At 54.8% G+C, this 18,796-nt stretch overlaps 1 protein-coding gene across 5 annotated transcripts in view; it reads left to right on the top strand.

Annotated features, from left to right (window-relative positions):
* Stn1 (STN1, CST complex subunit) overlaps nt 1-17,328 on the top strand; it is a 36,836-nt gene extending 19,508 nt beyond the window's left edge. For 4 of the 5 annotated variants that reach the window (XM_023715528.1, XM_023715530.1, XM_023715527.1 and 1 more), the window contains 6 exons: nt 1,744-1,905; nt 2,745-2,868; nt 4,560-4,731; nt 7,361-7,483; nt 9,878-9,950; nt 15,623-17,328. In XM_023715528.1, the coding sequence (XP_023571296.1) occupies nt 1,744-1,905; nt 2,745-2,868; nt 4,560-4,731; nt 7,361-7,483; nt 9,878-9,950; nt 15,623-15,780 (812 nt within the window). In that variant the 3' untranslated portion in view covers nt 15,781-17,328. The remainder of the gene's footprint in view (nt 1-1,743; nt 1,906-2,744; nt 2,869-4,559; nt 4,732-7,360; nt 7,484-9,877; nt 9,951-15,622) is intronic. The other variant, XM_023715529.1, reaches the window with a different exon arrangement.
* The last annotated feature ends 1,468 nt before the right edge of the window (nt 17,329-18,796 follow it).

The raw sequence follows: 18,796 nt of genomic DNA, 5'->3' as shown, positions 1-18,796 counted from the left end.
GTGCTGGGGGATTGAACCGCGGTCCCTGTGCTTCGCTAAGTTTGTTCTAAGTAGGTGCTTTAGACCACTGAGCCATCTCACCAGCCCATAAAAAGAAATATTGAAAAAAAAAAAAAAAACGAAAGAAAAGAAAGAAAGAAAAAAAGGGCCAGAGAGATAGCTCAGTAGAATAAGCGCCTGCCTGGCAAGTGCAAGGTCCTGGGTTAAACCCCTGGTACTGAAAAAAAAAAAAAAGATAAAAAAAATGAAAATAAAAAGAAATATTGACTGAGACTAGGTAAATAAACTTCTCTTAGTAAGACAGACTACATTACTTGAAATGCTGTTTTGTAAAGTCTGTGGATACATAATAATGTACTTGGAATTACAGAAGGCAGAAAACAATCTTTTTTACTGATCATAATAACTGGGAAGCGATCGGATGTTGGGCAGGCAGCAGAAAGTGCAGGAGGTGGGCCTGTGAGATAGCTCAGCGGCCTAAAGCGCCTTGCTTAGGCAAGCGTGAGGGGACCAGGGTTGGATCTGGGCACCACAAGCCACACCAGCCACGCCCCCAGGGTGGGCTGAGCCAGCCACAAAAAAGAAGGAAAGAAAGAATGAATGAATGAATAAATGCAGAAGCAGGAAGGCCCCGCCCACAAGCTATGGCCAGCCACGCCCCCAGGGTGGGCTGAGCCAGCCACAAAAAAGAAGGAAAGAAAGAATGAATGAATGAATAAATGCAGAAGCAGGAAGGCCCCGCCCACAAGCTATGGCCAGCCACGCCCCCAGGGTGGGCTGAGCCAGCCACAAAAAAGAAAGACTGAATAAACGCAGGAGAAGCAGCCCCTGTCCTGTCCCGTGTCGTCCCCCCACCCCCAGCCGGAGCGCAGCAGAGCACTCCGCAGCTGGCACTCCCCGCCTGGCCTCTGTGACTCATTTCCTTCCTCCATGACGGGGCTAGTAGTAGACAGCAGCGGTTTGGAGATTAGATGTGCTGATGCGCCGGGAAGGCCGGGGAGTAGCACCCCACACGCAGATACTCGCAGCTTCTCCTGCTTGAGCTGTGAGATTCGAGTGATAAAGATTACTTAGGCTTGAATGCATATTGGTTTCTTTTACCCACAAAATTGCTTATTAAGGTCATATTTAAATGATGTGAGAGTGTGGGGGGAAGAGAGGGAGGGAGACGGAGAGGGGGAGAGACGGAGAGAGAGTATAGTTCCTCAGGAGTCATGAAAAGCGCGAGATCAGGACTGTGGTGGCAAACCTATGGCACATGCGCCTCAGGCGGCAGGCAGACACCACTCCTCGGTGACATTGTGAGTTGTATGTGTTGTGTTGTTTTTCCCCAAACCCTCAGCATGCAGGTTTACTCGCAGTGTTAGCACTTTGGGATACAGAAGTGAGGTTCGGGTTGCAGTTCGGGCCCCGTGTCTTAAAGGCTCACTGTTGCGAGGGCTCGGGACAGACGCTTCAGGATTGTGCAGACCAAGTTCCCCCAGCCCCGCTGTCCATACACAGATGGGAAAGAAGGCATCGGCGCCAGCTGGGACTCACCCACCACCTTGGCCCACACTCTGTTCCCTTCCTTCTACTTTTGAATAATTCCTGGCTATAGCTTGTATCCTGTAGAGCATTTCTAAGCTTCTGAGGCGCTCCTGTGGCACAGCAACTGATTAGGAGGCAAATGTGTTGGTTCCCCTGTGCTCCTCTCGGATGCAGTGACGGGGCTAACACCTCCTCCCCTGCTAGCCCCCACAGCTGTGCCACACTCAGCGAGAGAATGGAATGCACTTCCCAAGCTGGAGAAGCTGCAAGAGGCCATCGAACAGAGAACCAGGATAGACATCGGAGACGTTATCCAAGTCAGAGGCTACATCCGCACATACAGAGAGGAGCGAGAAGTTCATGCCACCATGTATTGTAAGTACAAGATGTCTCTGCCAAATTGGCCATTGTTCTGGGCATGTGTTCAGTGAACTCTTGTTAAGTCAAACTTACAAGAAGTTTGGACGACTTAACAGTAGTGGGTGGAAGTATATGGTGTAACTTGCCTTCTTTAGAAGAGCGACATTTCTTTTCTCTTCCCCCCCCCCCCCCAGTTTTTTAGATAGGCTCTCATGATGTAGTGCAGGCTGGTCTTGAACTCACAGTGATCCTCCTGCCTCAGCGTCCTGTGTGCTGGGATCATAGGCATGTGCACCCAGAGTTTAGAATGTTTTTGCAGGGGGAGTGGTGGTGCTGGGCATTGGACCCAGGGTCCTGTGCATGCTAAGCAGGCGATCTACCATCTCCCCAGACTCCACATTTTTAAGTTTTATTTTGAAGAAAGCTGGTTATAAGTAAAAGAAAATGGAATATTTGCCAAATCTAGTTTTCAGGTTTTCTTGGACACTTTGAATTTTGTCACTGCGCTCAGGTAGGTAGTTCCTAGTCTTCTCAGGGATGGCGGCGTCTTGAGCACTATCCAGTCCTTCCCTGTAAGCGAAGAAAACAGCTCCTCCAAAATGGGGCGATCCCGCGTGCGCTCGCCTGCGCCGGGCCAGGTGACACAGCTGGACCTGCCAAGCGCAGCTCCCGTTGTGTACGAGGGACAGACGGACCCTGCCCTGTACATGTCCTGTCCCCACCCATCCCGTCACTCCCAGCGCTCAGGGCACTGTCTTCCCTCTGAGGGTGACTGGAACGCCGGGTACATCCAGGCCGCTGCCCTTGCGGTAATGCGGACCGGAAAGACCTGACCGTGGTGTGATCTTCGGTAGATAAAGTGGACGACCCGGTGTGGAGCGCTCAAATGGCCCGAATGCTCGAGCTGCCTGATCTCTACAGGAAAGTGTACGACCAGCGCCCCCGCAGCGCGGCCCTGGAGCTGGAGGAGGCAAGCAGGTGCGTGCCACTGCCCCTGCCCGAGATGTGCGGGAGAGCCTGGCCGCCGGGGCAGCCGGAGCTCTGGAGCTGGGGTTGGCCTCCAGCGCTGCGGAGCTCTGTGGTCTGTTTCCTCCTTCGCGGTGAAGATGGTAATGGCACAAACGTCCTGCGGGCCGTGCAAGGAAAATGCAGAGTTAATGTTGCTGACAGCTTTCCCCTTGCTGACCCAGTATCCAACACTCAGAATTTAAAGGAGTGATTTGTTTTGGCTCCTGACTTCTGTGCCCAAGGCAGAGGAGCTGCTCACCTCCTGGTGACCAGGAAGCGGGAGAGGAGCGGAGCTGGGGGGGGCACACACCCTCCCAAGCCACGCCCCAGTGCCCCACCCCTCCCAAGCCACGCCCCAGTGACCCACCCCTCCCAAGCCAAGCCCCCAGTGACCCACCCCCTTCCAGCCACGCCCACTTCCAAACTTGAGACTTTGAGCACAGTTTATGTCTAAGCCTTAACGGAGTAGAAGGGATGCACAGGAAAGATACTGGAACAAGTAATGGGGGACATTTTTCCGAGTTGGATGAAAACTAAAACTCAGTTCAAGAAGCTCAATCCCTTGGGGCCGGGGAGATGGTTCAGTGGAATAAGCGGGTCCCTAGCAAGCGCGAGGTCCTGAGTTCCCCAGTTCCAAAAAAAAAGAAGAAGAAGAAGAAGAAGCTCAACCCACCTCAGGGCAAGAGTCAGGAAGAAAACTATGGAGGCACATCACAAATGCATTATACCACCACTCATAACCAAAGCCTACAAAACACCCCGACAGCAACAGCCAGGCAGCAGTGCTCTACCAGCAGGTCAAACCCAGCCCAACCCAGGAGAAATGGCAGATGAGAATTTGCTAGCATGTAGGAAGAGATCCCAAGAACTAGTAACAGTGTTCCCTTGGGGTACAGGCTGGGAGGCTAGGGCTGGAGGAGAGAAAGGGGGGATTTAAGTATGTCCTTTTTAAATCTAAAAATAAATTTGTTTTTTCCTTGCAGTACTAGAGATGGAACCCAGGCCCTTGCACATGTAGCTATGCCCCTGGCCCTCCCTTGAATTACTTTTTAAGCATGATTATGTTACATATCCAGGAATTTTTAAATGAAGTATAAGTGATGGACCTGTATGAAATAGAAAGTGGCCATTGTCTGCTCAGTGCCATCCCCGGAGGTTACCCTGTGCCGGGCTTCTGAGCCTCCCTGTAGGCTCATGTCTTGTATGCATGAACAGTCATCAGTATATTCTGAAGTTTTTCCTTTGCCTTTTTGGGGGAGTTGGTGGTTACTGGAGATTGAACTCAGGGCCTTCGTACTGAGCTACATCCCTTTTTATTTTTTGTTTCAAGACAGGATCTTGCTAAATTGCCTGGGCTAAGCTCAAACTTTTAATCTGCCGTAGGCGCCCAGAGTGCTAGGCTTCCTGGCACTCACTGCCACAGCCAGCGCTGCTTTCTTCCCCTGAATCTGTCATGACTGTCTCTTAGTTTGTACAGTTCTAGCTCATCATTTTAAACAAATACATGCTCTTCACTGTATGAACTGTGATGTCAAAAGCAAACATCAGTATGCAGCAAGTATTGCACTATGGCTGCATTTCTACCAACTTCCTGTTATGCATGCCAAAAAGGAGAGAGGTGATGGTTTTCTGCAGGGCTTTTAAAAACTCTCTCCCACCAGCAACCCAGGTGCCCAGGACATAACCAGTCTCACACGTTTGCTGAGTGAAAAAGTCAAAGAATTCCTCCTGAAGGAGAAAGTGCAGACCTTCTACCAGCAGGAGTTGGAAGCGGTGGCCTCCCTGCTGTCCCTTGCCAGTCAGCCTGTGAGTTGTGGCACCTGCTCGGACCAAGTGAGTGGGGTGTGCTCACGTGAAAAGCTGGGTCCCACGACCAAAGGGGGTGGGCGACCGTGACTGGTGTAAAGATACAGGGTGGGCCAAGGAGCCTCAGTCATGGTTCTGACAAATGTCCTTTGTATTTTCTTTAATTTTTTTAGTACCAGGAATTGAACTCACAACCTTGCACTTGCCAGACAGGTGTTTATGCCGCTGAGCCATCTCCCCGGCTCCTTTGTATTTTAGAAAGGTCACCAACTGACTGTGAAGAGTTTGAAGTAAGGGTGACCAGCCCTTTCCTCATGTAATTTCTCCTTATTTAACCTCTGGGCACTTCGTCTTGGAGTGCATCCCTCCTAACAGGCTTGGGAGTGGCCAGGAAGGGGGTGCGAGGGGGCGGGGAGGGGGGTTAACCTCCCACAGTGAGTGGTCCGGCAGGGTGGATTGGTGAACTTGAGCTGGGGCTTTTAATGACTGTTTCCTTTTCTTCAGGATGAGGTTGATCTGTCTGTGTTGGAGTTTAAATAGAGGGCCAACTGTATTCAGTCTAGTTACAAGTAAAAGTCTCCAAATACTGAAGTTCCTTTTGTTTTGTTTTTTTAACCTCTAGTGTTACAGGCAAACGTTTTGAGTGTTTGGTGTTTGACTGAAATTAAGAATTATTGGAGACTTTGGCGTTAGGCTTGCCTTTCTCATTTTTAAGTGTGTTGCTGTGATATGACTCATGTTTATTTTATGTATTTTCTTCCTCTGTCATCTGTTCTGGGTGCCACTTGTCCTACACTCTGACCACCCTGCTACTTGTGTCTGTGGTGTTGCTCTGCTCCGTAAGAATTTAAGCAATTTAAGCCTCGTGAGGTCAAAGGCCTTGTCTGTCTTATTCTTTGTTCTCTACCCAGGGAGGCAGGAGAAAGCAGGTTCTCTGTGAATATTTGATTGAAGAATGAATACATATAAAAATATATGGACTGACCCTTCGTTACTGACCTAGCAGACTGGTTAATGTACGTAGCCAGTCTTTCTGTTCCTGGGCTGCTCGGTTTCTACTCTGCCGTGAGCAGCAGGCTCCTGTGTGGGCGCGCTCTGGCCGAGGAGCTAAGTCAGGTCACCCTCCTGGCCTACCAGGCCGGCCCCTGCACTCGGGTGTGCTCACACACCTGATTGCCTCTTCCTGCCCACAGGGTCGTGTGCCTAGTGACCCGGGATTTCACATGGAGACGAGGAATAGCGACACGTAGGGAGAGCAGGTCACAGCTGGGCGCCTTGCTCTTTGCCAAGGTCACTCTGCACAGTCCCAGCTTCCCCACTGTCCACTGACAGAGTGACCTTCCCACTTAATCGTGCAGAGGGGGATTGAAGCCAGAGTGACCTCGCCCCTCTACTGACGGTCCACATGCTGGCAAGGAGACTAGGACTTGGGGAAGCCCACGGTCTCCCCACGAAAGCCGGCTCCTCTGTGATAGCCCTAATTCAGCAGAGGCCTGAGGACACTGAGGACCGAGGAGCCCCTCTACCCGGCATAGTCTGTGAGGAAGCCCTGAGCGATGGTGTTCAGAGTGCTGTATCAGCCCAGGGCTGGGGTTTAGAACAGAATGGCTGTGGCAGTGTATTTGCTGTCTTGGAGATGATTTTTTTCCATCAATTATGAATAAATCTGTCACATTGCTATGGTCGGGGAGGTTGGTGTCATTACATTCGATCCCTTTAATGAAGCCCTGGAGACTAAAGATGCTCTGGTGATGGTGGAACCTGAGAGCCCTTGGCGCTTCCTTTCATCCAGCTTAACACAAAGTCGCTGTGATCGTGTCATCGATTTTAGAGGAAGACAGTGGTTGGCACGTTGTCCCTTTGTCCTTTTCCCATCGAGGCCCTTAGCAAACCCAGAAACACGATAAGCAGATCTTGCAGCCACTGTTTCTTTTGACAGTGGGACGAGTGTGGAGTTGGCTGGGCGTGGAGGCTCCCTGTACATACCTGTCCAGGAGCGGCTGGCTTCTGACCTGAGCCCAAGGCTCGCTCCCTCGACCAGCCGCTGCTGTAGCCGAGGACCAGTTGTGGTTTCCTTACCTGCATGAGTCTGTCGTTGCTCTTTCGAGAAGGAGAAGCAAGACACAGACCCCAGGCCAAGAGAAGCTGCTGGCATTTGGGAGAGGGAGCTCCTGGTCTCCCCCTGGTCTCCGAGTCTTTAAACTGAGGCAGGAAACATGTCCCGAGTCAGCTGAGGCCGAGGTCCCTGGAAAGGAAGCTTCACGCATTGTGTAGATTTACAGAGAGCCTTTTTGTTGAGGCCACCGTGCTCGCAGCTGATGCCACTCTCCACCTCAGGCCTGCGCTCTCTTTCGGCCACTTGGTCTTACAGAAGGAAGGAGCAAATGCGGGCACAAAGGGTTGTCCAACCCAAGAGCCACGTGCAGATTTTCTACTCCCCGCCACTGCAAGAAACAAATCACGACTAAAGTACGGAACAGTTACCAAGCTTGGCCTGCTTCTGCGCAGTCCACTTGGTGGCCCTGTGGCTCCTTCTGCCTCAGTGGATCAGGAGCCTGTTTGTTAGGCGGAGTCATAAGCATGTTGGTCTGGAGGCTGTCCTGAGGTACTATGAGGTGGAGCTTACTTCTTTTCTTTCTCTTTGCTCTCCATCCAGGTGGAATTTAAGACCCACCCCAGTTCCAAGGCCATTCACAGTATATTTAAGAACGCCATAGAGCTGCTGCGGGCGGAAGGACTCGTTTTCCGGAAGAGTGGTGGCTTTGCGGACCTGTACCACGTGAGGAGGCCCTTAGCTTCTTTAATTTCCTTCACAGCTTCAATTACAAACGTATTGTTGCTAATGAATACTTACTGTTTTTAAAAACTTAGGTGACACATAAAGTCAGAAGTGAAAATTAGCCTTGCCTTTCTCCAGCATACCTCTTTTTACTGTGTATCCTTCCCTCACCTGTAGCTTCACGAATGCACACATACAGACTTGCTCCTGTGGCTTTTTTGTTTTATAAAAATGACCTCTAGGGGGCCGGGGAGATGGCTCAGTAGAATAAGTGCTTCCCTGGCAAGCACAAGGGCCTGAGTTCAATACCCGGTTCCGCCAAAAAAAAAAAAAAAAAAAAATGACCTCTAAATCAGAACTGGCCAACTTTAGCACTATTGGCCAGATGACTGTCCTGTGCTTTGTAGGACAGTTAGCATATCTGTGCCGTTCACTCAGTAGATGCCAGTAGTACCTGTCCCATTGTGACAGTCACAGATGCCCCTGGACATAGCTAAATACTCCCTGGCACAGTAGAGAACCACTGCTCTAAATGCTCAGTGACTTCCGTTGACACTGCAGTCGCATATCGCAGGCACGTTGCCAAACTCATACTTGGGCATCCGCCTGTCCTCCACCCTCACGGCAGTCCACACTGCAGGTAATGGCTGTACATTCCTTAGCCTTTCTTTGCGATGGACCACCATGGTTTTTCCAGCTTTTGCTGCTACAGACAGTGTTGCACTGGCCCTTTTTTGCAGCCGTCTTGGTGGCCTCATGTTCTATTTCTGTAAGTCTGACCAGAAGGAACATTTCATGTGTGTGGACGCTTCTACCGGTGTGGCCCAGCAGGCCTCCCAGAGGACATGCCCAGTGACTTCCTGCCAGGCGCCCCTCTACAGCCTTGTCTCCCAGTTACAGTTTGGCTTGTGCTGCAGCCCCTCCACATTAGGGGAGCAGGCTGGAAGCCTCTGGGACACCACGGCCGGCAGCATAAATGTGGCTTCAGGGAAGTGAGTTGGCTCCGCGGCGAGGTCTGCCTGGCTGGAGTCCCACGGCTGAGGCTTCCTGAGCAGTAGGATACCTCCTGCTGCTCATTACTCGGTGTTCCGTGTCCTCAGTTTTTTCAGAGCCGTTGAGTAATTTCTGGAAGAGGCACACCAGCCTAGAAGGGCAAGCGTAGCCCACCCTGTCTGAGAGTGCGAAGGCGCACAGGGTTGGCTGCGGTTGTCAGGCCCTCAGGGTGCCCCCCCCACCCCTTCCTCCCAGGCTCCCGGCCAGCCCCTGTAGAGGGCAGCCTTTCCTGGGGAGCCACCAGGGTGAGGCGTGGCAGGGCCGGACCCTTCCTCCGGTGACTCACTCTGAGTTGGAATGGGGTGATCGGGCAGGAACAGGCCTGCTGCCCCTCCTCCCACTTCACTCCTCGCCTCCACTCCTGTGTGCCTTAGGTCTCCTCTCCAGAGACCGGGCTCAGGGAGGTGGTTCTTCCAGTAAGGTCAGGACTCCTTTTGGCTGGTGCTTTCAGCTCCAGGCGGCTACACACGTGGCCTCTTTTTCTTTTTCAGTAGGAGAAATTGAACCCAGTCCTTCACACTGAGTGATAGCGCCAGTCTTTTTTAACAGGTTTCAGCTAAGGTCTTGCTAAGTTGCCCCAGCCTGGGCTTGGACTGAGGTCCTTGTGCCTCAGCCTCCCAGAGTGCTGGCATTGCAGGCCCAGCCTCCCACGCACTTCCTCACGTGGCTGTCCCAGTAAGCTGCGGCGTCAGTCAGGTCCAGGCCTTGGCGGCTGTCTGCAGTGGGAGCTACAGCCGTGTTTGCACATAGTTTCCTCCTGTCCTGCTTTCTTCCTCCCTCTTCCCTTCTTTCTCGCCTCTCTCTTTTCCTTTCCTTTTCTCTTTTATGCTTTCAGATTTACTGCTGACTAAAGGTGAAGCCCATTTTCTTCCCCTCACGTGAAAGGGCTGAGGAAGAAACACTGCTGCTTGTGTCTGCCTTGGAGAACAGAGAGCTTCAGTGAATAGGCTCAGTGTATTCTCACGCTAGCCCTCCCTCACTGAGGTTGTGGGGAGGCTTGGAGTGCTGTGCCCCCTCAGAATGCTAGCAAGTAAAAGACATGGGGACGTGGTATGAAGGCTGAAGGACAGAGCTGCACCTCAGGCAGCCGCACTCTGGCTTTTGTTGCCTCGGGTGTGGCCCCTGGCACGCAAGCTGCTCCTCACTGGGGACAGAACTGGCTGGGCCTAGGCGGTCAGCAGCCCCACTGAGCTGGCCTGCACGGGCGCCCTGGCAAAGCCAGTGCTGGTGTGGAGAGCGTGGTGAGGAAATGTCAGAAACGTGCCGAGTGCGGACTGGAGTCCGGAGGGTGTAACCGTTGTTACCCGAGAGCCTTCTCTCAGAACTCTTCCTCCTATTTAGGTAACCAGAGAGGACAAAGGCCTGCACAGGAAGGTCCTCCGGATCATTCAGGAAGACTGCCAGAAGCCAAATCGTAAGTGGGCTAACATGCAGGCGCCGCACCGGTGCACCGGAGCGCCGGGAGGGCTGTTCCCTTCCGAGACTGGGTTTATCCCTGAAGTGACGTCAGGCGCCACATTTTCAGAGCCGTTTCCTCCCCTCTAAAGCGAAGTTAGGCCACTTTGGACCTTACCCGCAAATAAGATTTAACTCTGAGAGCTCCTAAACGTGCTTCTTGTTCCACTGGGACGAGCTGGGGCCGAGCGGTGACTCAGGTGGGTCTGGTCTGCCCCTGAGCCAGGACTTTGCGGTCGGGTTCTGGTTCTTGGGGTCTGAGTTGCACTGTTTCCTGTGAGTGCTTCCCCTGGCCTTTGAACATATGCCTGATCATCCTTCTCTTCAAACATCAAGGCCTTTCGGTGTTGAAAGGGTGGGCCTAGACATTACAGTATGTGAATGCCACATTCATCTTGGAAGCTGGTTGTTTGCAAAAGTGGCTTAGAAAGTAGCTGTCTGGGTGGCATTAGGGCAGCCCCTAGTGGGAAGACACTCAAACTGCAAGTCTCGTAAGGAGCAGGAGCCATTTTTCAGGCTGGTTAGAGAGAAGGTAGCATTAAAAACTGTCCAAATCGCGTGCAGACTGGTCAGTTTTCAAGCTGTCTTCAGAATCCACCTTTGCAAGCATATGCTAACAGCGAATGGTGGCTTAGACGAAGACCTGTTCTTCATCCGGGGGAAATGCACTGCTAATTCCTCCGGCTCCATATCCCAGGGCCTGGGCCAGGTGGAGAGGACCAGCCCCTCTGCCCCGGCATCAGGTCCCGCGGAGGTCAGAACCCGAGGCAGTGCACAGCAGGTCCTAAGTCGGTCTGACTTAGTGCAGCTGCATGACTCGTGCTCACAGAGGCCCGTCCATGGGGCAGGTCCACCCTAGTGAGCACATGTTGGGATGCCCAGGCCCTGCATTCAGGCTGTGCATGCGAGCCCCCAGAGCCATGAGCCTGTCGCCTGGCACCGACTCCCAGGAGCTGAGTTCTGGAGCACAAGTAAGGGGCTTTCCTAGCACTTGTTTCAGTCACCCCTCTGTCACAGTGCCATAGCCTGCAGCATTCAAACGTTACTAATGTGCACTCACTGTTAAAAGTCAGGCTGGTGGCAATAGAGAGAGGTCAGAGCCGCCCCGGCGCTGGGCTCCCTTCCGCGCTGCGCACTTGCTGTTCTTCCCTGTCCTTCTCTGGAGGTCGGAAGGGCACCCATACTTGCACAGAAGATGCTTTAGTTGAGCGGATGCTTAGACAAAAGCCAATAGATACTTTTTGAAAAGCACAGGTAAGCAGGGTGTGGCGGCACACGCCTGTGATATCAGCACTCGGGATGGTTGAGGCAGGAGGATTGCTGGGAGTTCGAGACCAGCTCAGGCTACAAAGTGAGCTCAAGACGAGCCTGAACTCAGAGTGAGACCCTGTCTCAAAAAGACAAAAGAGGGGCTGGGGAGATAGCTCGGTGGTCTAAGCACCTGCCTGGCAAGTGCAAGGACCCGGGTTCAATCCCTGGTACATAGGCCCTGAAACCTGGTGTGGTGGTACATGCCTGTAATCTCAGAGCTGGGGAGGCTGAGACAGCAGGATCACTACAAGTTTCAACTGTGTAGCGAGACCCTGTAATAAATAAATAAATAAATAAATAACAAAGACAAAAGAAAGCGCAGCTAGCGCTTAGCCTGCAGCATCTGGTCCCACACCCTGGATCTTCCCTCTGGCCATGACTCCGGAGCTTGTTGGCAGTGGCACTGTCTGCATGCCAGGGCCCAGCCTACCCATCACCCTGCCCTGCAGGGCATACCCATGTGTCCAGAGAGTTCTGATGCTGCCCCACCATTGCCGCTGGGCCACCCGTGCCAACCTCCATCCTTGTCAGGAGACTGCTGGGCAGACTCAAACTGCCTGGGCTCCTGTGGGCAACGGCTGTGCCTACATTAGGAACTGGCTAAGTGCAGCAAGCCTGGTTTAGGACCTTGCAGGACCAAAGGTGCCTGCCTCAAGGTGGACACCACATGGCATCGGGAAGAGCTAGCCCGAGTCCCAGCCCCATCTCGCAGGCCACTCTGGCTGTCACCTTGGGTGGGCCTGCCCTCTGCTTCATTCGCATGGTGAGGAGGTGCTAGAGGTCGGTTTGTAAAGCACATACCACTAGGGCCCCAAAGGGCGAGAGGAAATGAAGCGCAATGAAGCGCACGTCCCGATCGTACCAGCCACGGCCTCCCCGCCGGTCTGTGGATGCTGGCGTCTGCTCTCCGCTGCTTGGTTAACAATCTGGAAGGCACCATGTTGTGGGCAATTATTGGGCTAAAAGTTTTTAAACAGAACGGGATTTCAGTTTTAAGTATGAACTCAACAAATAGCAAATTATCCAGAAAGAATGAATCCTATGCTGCGGATGGCTTTTAATCCCCAACTTCTCATTCTGAAAATGTTCCAACCTCTAGAAAAAATAAGACTTGCAGGGTAGACGCGGCTGCAAGAGCACAGCTGGCTGTCAGCACAGGGCTGTTCTCCACACGCCTGCCGGCCGCCTTCCCCCCTGAGCAGGTGACCACTGGAAGGTTCGGGCACGGCAGCCTCTCAGACGTTACTTTCTAGCACCTGTTGTGTTCTCCGAGCTCTCTTGGGTCCATTCATGCACCTCTGACGCTCCAGGCACTTTGATACTTTGGGTTGAGGCCGAGGCCTGCATGCTGAGCTGTGTTCCCAGCCCTGCTCCCTATTGTAAAACCCCCGGGGTCTTACTTTGTGGTTCAGGCTGGGCTTGAGCTCACTGTGTAGTCCGGGCTGGCCTTGAATGCACAGTAGTCCTCCTGTCTCTGCCCTCCAGGGCTGGGATTATAGGTGCCACACCACACCCGGGCTCCCAGCCTTTAAAAAATTGTTTTAGTTTAAGATAGAATCTCACTAAGTTGTCCGACTGGGCCCAAAGTTGGGATCTTCCTGCCTCAGCCTCCCAGAATTCTGGAATTATAGGCCTGCACCACCATGCTTGCTTGAGATTTGTTTTAATATGAGTTGAGTTTGTTGGAAACCTGGTTGGCTTCCTGGTGGCAGTGTGGCCCACACAAGGCACAGAAGCGCTTGGACACCTAAGGCCCTGCTGTTGGTGTCCTGGGAGGCTCCCTGGGAGACGGGGTCACTGCCAGCAGGTGCCCCTGCTGCGGCCAGAGAGCTGTCCAGGGAGGTGATGCAGGCAGTTGCAGGGGCGCCTGTGGGCTGTGTTCCCCGGGCGCTTTTCTGGTGCGTGCTCACATGTAGAAGAGCGTGGGCCTCGGTCCCAGGAGCCGGGACGCTCACTTTTCCCACAGCCTCGCCAGGTCACTCTCAAGCTGCTGGTCTGCTGCCCAGAGCCCATGGATGCCAGCGACCCTCAGCCTTCGCCCAGGGCTAGGTTGGAACTGAGTAGCACTGAGTGCCCAGCGGGTGCGAGGCCTTTCCACCCGGCCTCCGCGCGTGCCCGCGTCTCTTGCTATCAGCTTTTCTCTGCGTGCAGTGCTTCCTGCAAAGGGCAGAAGCTTCTTTGTCCCTTGTGGCACCAGGGACTGAGTGCAGGCCCTCCGCCCTGAGCTGTTCCCCAGCCCTGTTTTGGAGAGAGGATCGCACTACGTTGTGCAGGTGGGCTCAAGCTGGTGTCCTCCTGCCTCGGCTTCCCTGAGTGCTGGATTGCAGGTGTGCGTGGGTCACCACGCCCGGCCCAGCCTGTTTCTGTAGAAAGGAACCGGTTGAGTGTGGATGTCAGCTGGAGCCGCGGTGAGGTGGTGTGGGAGACACTTCCTGGACCTCGTCTCGGTCCAAGAAGCCAATATTTATAATCCCAAAGTTACATTATTGGAATCCCATCAAGTTGATTCCAGTCTACCACTTACAATGCTACCCACGGCGAAAATAAAGACACTAAATTATATTTTCAACCATCGGGGAGTCGAGGGGCTCTAAGTCCGGCCACGAAGATGGCTTTCCGGAACCAAGAGAGCGACCCAGGGCCTCACCCTGTTTTTATTCAGTGGGGAGTGGCTTGAGGAGGATTGCCTGAGAATTGTGGGAAGTAGGTGATCATTGTGAGCTGAGCTAGGTGGGTGGCCTACATGTACCTAAGGCCAACTGATAGAAGTCCCAGCCAGCTCTGTACATAGGAAATAGGGTCAATCTCAGTCAAAATGGAGACAGTCGCTTTTCTTTCAAGGAGAGCTGCTCAGGTGGTCCTCCACAGGGTGGGAGGTTCTCGTCCTCGCAGCCACTTTGCCCCAGTCGTGCAGGCAGGGTGCGTCTGGGCGTGGGACTGCAGCAGCAGCTCTGCTTCTCCACCCGGAGCTCTGCACGCGGGAGGTGTTCAGCAGATCTAGCCGTGACTGCTGAAGGAACAGCTTGCGGAGGCGGAGAGCAGTGAGCCAGTCAGGAGGAGTAATGAGCGAACATGGCACGAGAGGGCGCAATTTAGCGCCTCTGTTAGTGCAGGACTTCAGAGCCGCCCTGTTCCCCAGCCATAGGTGAGGGAACAGGCTTGGGGTTCTGTGATTGCTCAGAGCCGCAGCAGTGTGCTGAATGCCACGCAGTGCTTTACCCAGTACTGCAACACTGTGTGCACCATCCCACACCTGCAGCACCTTATGATCAGAAGCTAGCGTGTGCTGCCTGTAGGACAGCTTGTGAGCGTGGGGTGCCACGCGCCCGGCCCAGCCGGGGAGCCCTGGGATGTGCGGGCCGGGGCGGTTGTGAGCGTGGGGTGCCACGCGCCCGGCCCAGCCCGGGAGCCCAGGGATGTGCGGGCCGGGGCGGTTGTGAGCATGGGGTGCCACGCGCCCAGCCCAGCCAGGGAGCCCTGGGATGTGAGGGCTGGGGCGAATTGCCTTTAGGAGTGAGGTTCCTTTTGCACTCAGTTGGAAGTACATTTATGTCATAAGCCAGTACGCACACCATTTGATGCATGAGGTATGTGTGTGAGGTGAGCTCCCGATAGCACCCGTTGTACTTCCCCGCAGTGCAGTCTGCAGCCCTCTGTGCTAGCCTTTGTTAATCTGGGTAAGAGAAGAATGCTCTGGCCGTGTCCGCGCCGGCCTGCACTCCAGGGGCCACCTTGGAACGTGGCAAGACACTGTCTCAAAAAAAATAAAAACAGTGCCGAGCACGGCCCGTGAAAATTGATTTCCTGATCCCCCCAGTGGTCGTGACCCCTGGCGTGAAAGCCACTGCTCTAAGCCACGGCTTTCAGTGAGGCAAGCAGTTGCAGCCCTCAGCTGTGCCGCTGCCCACCAAGCAGTCTTAGTTCGGGTAGAGAGATCTCTACACAGCTGGCGCAGGTGAGACTCCCCAGAAGCCAGGCAAGGAGGCAGGAGAACAGACAAAGGTGGAAAGAAACCCTCTCCCCATGGCATCCCTGTCACGCCACTGGCTGATGGGTGGGGCAGCACCGCGTGGGGATCCCTGAAGGTTGGGGTCAGGCCCACAGCAGCAGGGTCATGTCCCTGTGGTAACAGAAGGGGCCGAGAGGAGGACCTCTGGATGTGTCCCCCAGGTCGCTAGCCCAGTGCACCTCTGACTTTACGTCCCATCCGCCTGGGCATGGCGCCCAGTGCGGGGCTGGTTCTGGAGCTTTGGAGAGGGAGAGGACGGGGTGGGGGCCTGGCAGCGTGCCCCCACTCACGCACCTGCCTTCTCCCTGCAGACAGGGAGAGGGGCTGCCACTTCCAGCACATCTTGGCCTGTGTGCGCCTGAGCATCCAGCCGGGCCTCAGTGAAGCTGTGCTGCAGCAGGTGCTAGAGCTCCTGGAGGACCAGAGTGACATCTTCAGCACGACAGACCGCTACTACGTGGCCTTCTGAGAGTGGCCTGCAGGCAGCCAAGGCCAGAAGTGGAGGCACGGTTGGCCCAGGCTCTGCTCCACACCAAGTGGAGCTCACCCGTCTGCCGGCAGCTGCTCATAACGAGCCATCAGCGACAGCCACCGGCAAGTGAGGTTGGGCCTTCTGCGTGCTGCGCCCTTGTGACTCTGATCTCAGTGACGGCATAGAAAACCCTTCTTACTGACCTGGATGGACTGGGCATCTGGCAGGGGCCAGGATGGGGAGAAACAGTGTTGGTGGCTTCACCGCATGTGGTCACAAATGTGCTAAAGGGATATCACAGGGTAAAGGCCTCACTGATGGCACGATTCTGGCACAAGATCTTAAGACCCCAGGCCTTCGACTGAGTCCCCGTGGCCCCTCTGAGGGGAGGAGCGGGTGGAGGGCTGAGCGTCACCTGGCCCTGCCTTTGAGGTTTGGCACCAGCCGTGGGGCCCAGGGCCTGGAGCCTGGCCTGCGTTGGCGGAGAAGCGAGGGGCATGGCTGGGGCATGGCTCCGCTTGTCGTTTTCCTCTGGAGTCTGGAGGCACTGTGCACGCGGGGCGCTGTGTGACTGCGCCGTGGTCCCGCGGTGCCCTGCAGCCAGTGGGCGCCTCCAGCCTTGTTGGCAGGCGGGGGTGTTATTCTCAGGGTTGTTGCTGAGTGGGCAGAATGTGCCCAGACAGGTGCAGGCGTCAGGCTTTTCTCCAAATAACAAGGTAGAAGGAAACTATGAGGCACGCGGTGAGCTTGTTCTAACAGAAAATGACAAGCTTAGCCAGCAAAAACAAAAGTAAAATAAAGTATGCAGAAAGCTTCGCAGTTAATTCTAGTCATTGTGCCCAGGCACTGCTGCCCGCGTCTGCGCGCCTCCCTCTAGGAGCAGCAGGTCTGGCGGCTCAGCCGGAATCCTGCAGGCCCAGGCGCAGCCCCGCTCTCCATGGACTGCGTGCAGAGTTACTCAGAGGTCTGCCTTAGTGGATGTGCAGGCAGCACCGGCGCCGGCGGGTCACCCCGTCCTGCATCTTCCCGATTTGACCCAAATTCTGCCAGCTTCTGAGGTTAACACCTGCCTTATGGTCAGAAGTCTTTTGGGGGAAGGTTGGGGTTGAACCAGAAGCATTCCAGCCCTCCCCTCTTTCTGAGACAGGCCCCAGCTGAGGTTCGCAGTTTGGCCTCGAGCTTATGCTCTCAGCCTCCTGAGTAGATGGGATTACAGGAGTGTGCCACCTCCCTGGCTTAGAGCTTTTTGAACAGAGGTTCCCTGGAGGACATCCTGGCAGGTTTCCTCAAGACCAAGTGGTTTGTGAGGCTGAGTCCATCTTCTGTTAAGAGGACTTCTAGGAGGGAGTCTAGATCAGGAGGTAGAGGGCAAGACCTTGTGCGGAGCAAGCCCGTGCTGGGGCGTGCATCCGTGGGGCGACCACACACGTGTGAAAGCGTGGGCGCCAAGACGCCCAGGCATGTAACCTGGACTTCTGTAATCAGGGAATTAGGAGAAAAGATGGTCCAGGGACATAATGAAATATTCAGCCGCTAAAATGATGGAGCAGACGCGCTGTTGCCACAGGCACGCTCCCAGCAGACGTAAGCGAAGACAGTGCAGGTGGAGATCTGTTTACCGCGTGCGGCACCGATGCTGTAGCGCTGCCTGTGCGTACGCACACCTGTGTAGTGTGTTTTTCTGTGTGTCTGTGTTTCTAGATGTGCACATGTACAGGGGCGTGCAGCTGGCTGCTCCTGTCCAGAAATGCTTCCATGTGTAGCGGCTTCCCCTGCTGCACCTTGTTGGGCTCCTTTCCTCTCCCATGTCTCCCTAAGCCTTGGGGCTCAACATCAGTCCTAGACCTCATTTCTGATTGGCTTGCTGTCCTGAGGAGTCTCAGGCTGCGAGTCTTCCTCTAGGTTTGCTGCAGCCATGTCGGCCTGTCCCCTGGTACGTGTCCAGTGCTGCTGACATCTCACTGCAGGATCCAAGGGAGTCACAAACTCCACCCCACGCCAGGCTCCCCGCCTGGTCCTCCGCAGGTTTCCCTGATCCAGGACGAGGCAGCTCCACCTGCCAGGCCTGGGCCCAGTCTGTTGCCTCCTTCCTCGCTCTCACAGCTCCATCGATCTGCAGGGCATTTCTAGGCCCTGCTGCTTTTCCCTCCTCTGCTTGCACTTCCCCAGGCACTGCGCTCCCTCCTGTCCTGCCGCTGCCTGCGCCCCTCTTGTAGTCTTAGCGTAGCAGCTGCAGGGACCCACTCCCGGGCTTTCCTTCTTGCTCCGGGTAGGAGCCCATAGGACCCGGAGGGCCAGCAAGGCTCTGCTCTGTTGGGCCTCTGCTGACTCCTGCACACTGCTCCCAAGGTGCACACCCACCCCAGGGCCTTGCACCACTATCTTATCTACCTGGAATAGTCTTGGTCCAGATGAGCATCCACCGTGTGGGTCTTCACCTGGGGGTCACCTGTGAGGTATCTCTGCCGATTGGAACCAAACTGCCTGGAATCCCCTCCCTAGGCTCACTTGTCCCACAGAACTTGGGGCTGCCCAGGGCACTGCAGATGCTGCGCTCTTCGCCTGCCTCCCTGGCAGAAGAAGCTCCGTGACTGGGTGCTCTCGATGCCTGCTGTGGCCCCAGCACCCGTCCTCATACCCGGCACGTTGTTCAGCAGCCCTACTGTGTGGCTGCTATCAGCCACACCGCCTGCCTGTCCTGCGCTTCCTCCGGCACCTAGAAGCGCAGGGAGCAGTACCCGGGAAAATGATCACCCCTCAGCCATCAGCGGGAGGTTTCGGGCTGTGCTTTACGCAGTTTTCCAAGGTTTCCGTGGGGAGTCGAGCTCTATCCTTCTGCAGAAGCAGCCAGTGGCTCTCCATCAGCCCTGCCCTGCCCTCCTCCTCCCCTCCCTTCCCCTCCCCTTCCTTCCCCTGTGTTTCTCTCCCCTCCTTACCCCCTCCCCTCCCCTCCCTTCCTCTCCCCTCCTCTCCTTCCCCTCTGCTCCTCTAGTCCTTCCCTTTCCCTCCCCTC

This window comes from Octodon degus, unplaced genomic scaffold, assembly GCF_000260255.1.
Source record: "Octodon degus isolate 3935 unplaced genomic scaffold, OctDeg1.0 scaffold00042, whole genome shotgun sequence".
NCBI lineage: Eukaryota > Metazoa > Chordata > Mammalia > Rodentia > Octodontidae > Octodon > Octodon degus.
This window is presented reverse-complemented; position numbering and strand designations above follow the sequence as displayed.